This window comes from Hydractinia symbiolongicarpus, chromosome 4 (genome assembly GCF_029227915.1).
Source record: "Hydractinia symbiolongicarpus strain clone_291-10 chromosome 4, HSymV2.1, whole genome shotgun sequence".
Taxonomy (NCBI): Eukaryota; Metazoa; Cnidaria; class Hydrozoa; order Anthoathecata; family Hydractiniidae; genus Hydractinia; species Hydractinia symbiolongicarpus.
In genome coordinates this window covers 17,557,806-17,564,755 of record NC_079878.1, presented here as the reverse complement: position 1 = coordinate 17,564,755, position 6,950 = coordinate 17,557,806, and the positions used below count along the sequence as shown (strand labels likewise).

Below are 6,950 nucleotides of genomic sequence, written 5' to 3'. Positions count from 1 at the left end.
CCTTTCAAAACCCGCTGCAATAATTTTTCCGCAATATTTCTTTTTATTGTTTAATTGAATATCTCTTCCCTTTTCATTAACAGATCATTCCTAAAAAAATCATGACTTTAGAATTTTGTGTTAATTGGTGTCAAAGGAAGAGGTTGGGAATGAAATGGCCTTGAGTAAATAAATAAAAATGTACAGTGAAACGAAATACAAATAACACTAAAGATATATGAGAAGAAAACTTTTATTAATGTTAATCTTTGCTCTGAAATAATAATAAATAATATTTTTCGTTATAAACTTTTTTTTTTGTTTAAGATTATTTTCTGATTAGTTGCGTTCTTTTAACGTTTTATTTAGACGTATAATGACTGTAAACGCAAGTGGAAGTATTTGAAACATGTTAAATAACAACGAGCTCGTGTTTTTGTAAAAAACAGGTCAATATTTATTGACACAATATTTGGAGGAGATAACGTTTAACTGCAGATCATTGAGTTCCTATGTGAAGAAGAAAGCTTTATTAAAGCACGCTGACACGGGAATTGTCAATTAAAGAGAACTTACAAAAAAGGAAAAGAAGAGAAAAGCAGTTTTAATAAAATTTAATTTTCTTTCTGTCTGTGATATTTATTTTTATTTTACAAATATTTTTATCTGCAACAAGACATTCTATCTTTATCTGCACGAGCGTCTTAAATCAACTTATTTACTAGATCTTTTATGAAAGAGGTTTACCGTTAAGTAAATAGATACCAACCTACAAAATCTTAGCAAAAAATTAGAAGAATTCATTTGACCTGGATACAAATAAAGGACGCAGCACGCAAATTACAGAGTGTTATTAATTTGGTTAGGTTTATGGAAAAAAGTATGTGGAATATTATTTGTCAAATTTTAATATTGATTCACTTGGGAAAGTCAAGACCAAGGGTTGTGTACTTACATACATCTGACATGGTAGGTTATTCATAAGGTTTTTCGTTTTGTTAAATGTTGTTGTGATACAACTGTTTTAAAACAACTAGACAAAGAATATTATTGCCCAAAAAATATTTTTCGCACTAGAACATACTGTTAAGAATGAACTTTGCTGAAAGAGATGCTTTTCATATAAGTTCACAAAATTTTGCATAAATGATATTTTATTGTTATTTTTGTACTTAAACAGAATTTCTGCTGAACGATTTTCACGACGATTTTTGTGACAACCGACGTATAGTGGAAAAGGCGCTGATAATTTTTTTTATATTATAAAAAAAATTATCAGCGCCTTCTCCACTAAGAATAAGTTTTTTTTCAATTTTTTTTAAAGAAATGACACTATAGAAAGTATACAATAGCTCAGAATAAGGTTCTGGTTTCGAAAACAAGCAGTTATTATGGATTAAATAAGAAAAAAAAAGCCTGAGTAGAAATACTGTTTACTGGAAGCTTTATATTGGTTAAATTACTACCTAGAAGTTTCTAACATACGCGTTATTGTCAATATTTATTTGATTGTGCTAAGAGGTAAGAAGAAAGAATTTTATGAAGTAAAAAATCGATGTATTCTCCTAAGAAACACAACCGGAAATGCTCTTTGGACGTCATCTTGAAATGATCGTCAAAGCATTTCGCTTTCTGATTGGTTAACATCTTACCTAACCGTTCGACAAAATGTTTGCACCATTTCTACTTTAGTAGGTCTGTGAGTTGTACGTAATAACAATTTCGCGCTTAAAATATTTGGTGAGAATAAAAAATAAAATTGAATCAATGTCGTAAACGTGGCGTCGTGTTAAATGCTTTACTCGTGCGTCACTTAATTTGAAATTTGATCAAATGTATAGACGAAACGAAATTCTTTTGAATTAAAATGTTGCTTTCAGGTTGTTTCCTGGCATTTTGTGAATGATTTTTAATTTTTTTTAATAATTCTGACAAGTTATAATTTTTTTGAAGCAGATTGATCGTACGACGCCCAATATTATTATTTATTTTTGTTTAAAATAGACTGAATGCTTTCGCAATTTCAATAAATATTCTATGAAAATACAAATATATTTTCCAAAACTGGGAAAGTATAACAAAAACACAAATGAATGAAAGTAACACGTGAGCCACAGGGCAAAATTTTTTTTTTATCTAGCTTTCACGTCTTTCAAAACGCAGCGTCAAGAACCTGGATGCCAAATGCCCCACGTATAAATCCAACATCGAACTCAACGCTTTTCTTCGCAGATGTAGTACTATAAACGATCAGTGCCAATCCGATAAAGACTGCGGAGAAAAACGGAAATGTTGCTATGATGGCTGTATACTCTCTTGCAACCAACCAGTTACGTCAAAAGGTAAATACTAGTTTCTTCTTTAAATTTTTACTGGGATTGTGCGAAAAGCGTGTAATACTAAGTCCGCAGTACTTCATTATGAAGAAAAATGCACACGTAAAATTCAAATTGTTCTATAAAAACGAGTATAGAACAAGTCTAAATTAATAATTGTTTGACAAAAGAGAGAACAAACAGGGGGTTCTCACTTTTTTCAAATACGGTGGCAAGACTTGGTCTTAAAAAGAAGTCCTGGAAAAAGGCTGGCACAGAAGCAGTTCTAATTATTTACAACTAATTTTAGAGCAAACTTTACATCTTGAGACAGATTCTGTAAAAAATAATTAATTACTTCGGCAAACGTTCCAGAAATATATACTCATGTAAAAAAAACTGGGAATTTCAGTTTCTCGTACGAAAGTTATTACATGATTTAAAATAAGATGTTACTCCCTCTCATTTCAATTGTTACTATTCACTGATTTGTATTCTGTTGCAACGTTTTGTATAACACTCACGTAATTCGCTTCTGATGTAATCTACCCGCATTAACCACAAATCGACAAGCAGAAAACTTCTTCTGTTTTCTTGCTCTTACTTCTAAACAATTGAATTGTTAAAAATTATCTTATCGAATCTTTTATTGCCATTACCCAAAATTAGCACGCAGGTAGGTTTTAAAACAATTTTATTATTTTAGGTAAACATTGTTGTTATTATATCATTAAGCAGAAATACGTAAATGTTTAGGTGCAACACAATATAATTTATCTTCGGAATAGCAGTTTTCATAAAAACGAAGTAAATAAAAAAAGTTGACAGCATTGTTTGCTCTCACAATCCTCCTACTCAACGTATGTATGTTGTACAAACATCAAAATCAAAAGATTAAAATATCTCCCGTCATGTTATTCATAAAAAAACCGTTATTTCAATATAATGTAAAATAATATTTAAACACGAACTTCAACAAGCCAATTCTTTACCAAGCTTTAAGGTTAACTAGAATACCGGACTCGTTCCCAGTTTCACATTTTAAAGTCAAAGTTCTCTAAAAACACCTTGGGGAAGAGGGCGTTGTGATGTTCTACTTTATCAGTTTGTTTTTCAATTTAATTTCAGGAATTACACTAAAGGATTCAACAAAAATGGGTAGGTATGCGTACAGTAATCTGAGATCTTTTATGTGTTGTTACCATGTTATTTTTTGTAATAACGGCTTACTTCTACTTGCACGTAAGATATCAGTGACGAATTCAACTTTGTCCAATACCAACGTTAAGACATACTTAAGCAGTTTAAAAATCAAGCTAAGAAGTGTTATCTTTGAATATTATTAAACTGGGAAAGAATTTCAGAAAATAATCTTACGTTTTAAGTATGTAGTAATCTACTGGATTTAACCACCACTTAGCAACATCAATACCGACCTTGTGGCTAGTGTATTTGTAACTAATTCGGGGAGAGAAATAAGCATTTTTTATGCCTTCCAATTAGTTAATATTGTCTTCCTTCATCTAGATTTTTCTCCAAAAAAAACTCATTCCTTAGTACATTTATGTTCATCACAAAAACTTACATGCCCTTATGGTCATCGCTGCGAGCTGAAGAATCCGACCAAGCATGAAGGTTTCTGTGTTCCGTATGACAATCCAGCTTCTAACAAGGGTAAGCTCCGCTTTGTACTTTTACCTTAGGTTAAATATGCACTGGACAAAGTTATTTGAGATACCAATTCTGAGTAATTAATGAAAACCCCTTCTTTTCCCACCGCTGATTAGACATCACGTTTTCCCTGGAGAAGGGTATATCATTTAATTCTTACTTATAGAGGTGGATGCATTCAAAACATACGTACTGTCCAAAGATGAGAAGAATGATTTGAGTGAGAACTGAGAACTGATTTGTTAAATTTAATATATTATTTGTTGTCCGTGCTTATAAAAGTTTATTTCCATCTTGACACGTTATCAAACAGCTTCTTGAAGAATTAGCGCTACTACTATATTTAGCTTTCTAGATTATTCAAAAGCTTATGCGACTTTCTTTTAAATTATGTTTGTTTGTTTGTAATTCTTTATTTTTTAGCTTGTTTTTATGAAGGTATAACGTACAACAACGGAGAGTGTTTTTATAAGCAAGGTGATTTATGGTAAGCGTTTCTCATCTGTATGATTTCACAGTTGCGTAAAAGTAACAAAATAAACAAAATAAGGCAAATATACTTACAGTTGGTATTATAACTTGGAATTTCTTCTCAAATGACAGATTTTTGTGTTTTGTAATGTACTTACTGGTAAAAATGACTAAAATAGAATTTTGTTTTATGATTGGCCAAGTCCAAGTAGGGACAACCTTTCGAGGCTCGCAGCAGGCTTTGAAAACAAGGGAATGATTTCTAACGTGCATCAACATTTTTTATAGCAAATGTTTCAATACAGTAATTAATTGTCGATTGACGATACCATGTTCGCCCCTAAAACAACCGGATGTGTTTGTTATTGGAAACGAAGTTGAAAAGAAAAAGCGAAAGTCGTGAAAAATACCATAGAAAGCTTTCGTTGGTTTAAATGAATATATTCGGTTTCTACGCGTATCACACAACAATTAACGCTGCTACAGGGAACAACCAGTTAAGCTTGCGAAAGCAAAATCACAGATACAGTGGGCAAAGACGTTGCATACTAATTATATAACATGTAAAAAGTGTCAGTAAATATTGTGATGATAATGTCAAGAAAAACCTTCATAACAAAACAAAGGAAAGAGAAAGAAGCATGCAGATTAAAAGGAATGTTTTCGATTTTTATTCAAATATTTTCAGTTGTATAAATTAAAAAAAGCTCTTACTGTTTTATTTACTTCGTCAACAGAATTCATTCCAAACTCTTGAAAAACAAATTTGAAGTAGTGAAGTGCTTGTTTACATTCATAATTTAAAACACGCACGTCGGGTGAAATATTTCAGTATTCCTAATTTTCCGTGTGTAAACAACACAAAGACCTAAGGATGAGACAGGAAATTGGAGGAATGTTAAAGATGTTTTCTAAATTTAAAATTTCTATATCCAGCTTTCAGCATTGGCAGAGAAAAAGTGTAATGTTTTTGAAAAAGCCACACTTGTTTTTAATATTAGCAGTTTTGAACTTCCTATAAGTGATATGTAGAGTGTAATCGATGATATTTTGTCATCTTAATATGCCCCTATGTAGTGATGCGGCTATGCATAATTTTACCATGTTATATTGTGCATGTGTATTATTTATAAAAAATAAAAGTTTATACTGAGATAATAGTATAACGCACACAAGGTAGCCTTTATATGGACTAGACGTGAGATTTATCCGTAATGAGATTTCAAATCACAATGAAATTTTGCTGTGTTTACATAGATTTTTTCATGGTGTTTTGTAAACTGCACATGCGCAATAACTTTCTGCACACGCGCAGCAAATTTTTGAACATGCCCGATAACTTTATACACATGCCCAATAATTTCGTTTAAAATTATGTAAAGGAATACAGACTAGACAAGAACCGAAATAAAATTTTAATTTAGATGTAAAGGCCACCTAAGGCTCTTTTGTTTTACTATTTACACGAAGACAGGATATGTGGATCTCATATTAAATATGTAGCTATTAAAAAAACCTTTTTAATGATAATAAATATTATCCCTTTTCATGATAAAGCAAGGCGATATGGTGTGTCGCTGATCGTGCATCGCTGAGCGTACATCACTGAGCGTACATCACTGAGCGTGCATCACTGAGCGTACATCACTGAGCGTACATCACCAAGCGTACATCGGTGACCGTACATCGCTGACCGTACATCAATGAGCGTACCTCGCTGTCCATACATCACTGGCCGTACATCGCTGACCGTACATCAATGACCGTACATCAATGACCGTACATCAATGACCGTACATCGCTGACCGTATATCGCTGACCGTGCATCACTGATGGTACATCGCTGAGCGTACATCACTGATCGTACACCGCTGACTGTATATCGCTGACCGTACAACACAGCCATAAAGCGCGGAGGACGAACTTGGAAATAGAGGATTATATCTGCAATTTTATTAACTCGATCTCCACCATCCTTTAAGATGACAGTTTCATTTGTCTATTCCTTAAAGGATCGAGGGAGAAAAGAAAAAAAAACGACAAATAAAGAGACTCATTTGAAGCTAGATTTATTAAAGGATAAACTGAACTGGCAAGATGACGTCATTGACGTTTAATAAGTAAATGAAGAAATTACACGCGCGGGACAAAATGCTGATTATATCTAAGCGAAAGGAACAAGAAGATGCTAAAAAAGCGATGAGTAATTAAAGTCGTTAAACTCTTTCTGAATGAAAACGTGAATAAATGCAACGATAGAGACCTAGAATGCTTCTAAATCATTTTTATTTTATTTTTTATCCGTTTCCAAGTCACTTAGACTCAATCAAACTTAAAATTGCGATGCAATGGCTTTGTTGTTTACTCCCTGCTGCTTGAGATTGATGTAATTTAACGCAAACTTGTACGAACAAATGTGTTTAATGTAAAATGGCCGGAAATAGTTACAAACGACGAACTGTATCGAAAAACAAGAATGAAACAGTAGAGTCAAGTGATTAAAAACAGAAGAAT

At 32.4% G+C, this 6,950-nt stretch overlaps 1 protein-coding gene across 1 annotated transcript; it reads left to right on the top strand.

Moving 5' to 3' along the window:
* Window positions 1-276: 276 nt before the first annotated feature.
* Window positions 277-6,674, top strand: LOC130641620 (uncharacterized). Its single transcript, XM_057448494.1, has 7 exons — window positions 277-948; window positions 2,120-2,321; window positions 3,423-3,452; window positions 3,822-3,968; window positions 4,132-4,185; window positions 4,389-4,452; window positions 4,725-6,674. The coding sequence occupies exons 1-7, from the start codon at window positions 850-852 to the stop codon at window positions 4,837-4,839; spliced, it is 711 nt and encodes a 236-aa protein (XP_057304477.1). The 5' UTR covers window positions 277-849; the 3' UTR covers window positions 4,840-6,674.
* The last annotated feature ends 276 nt before the right edge of the window (window positions 6,675-6,950 follow it).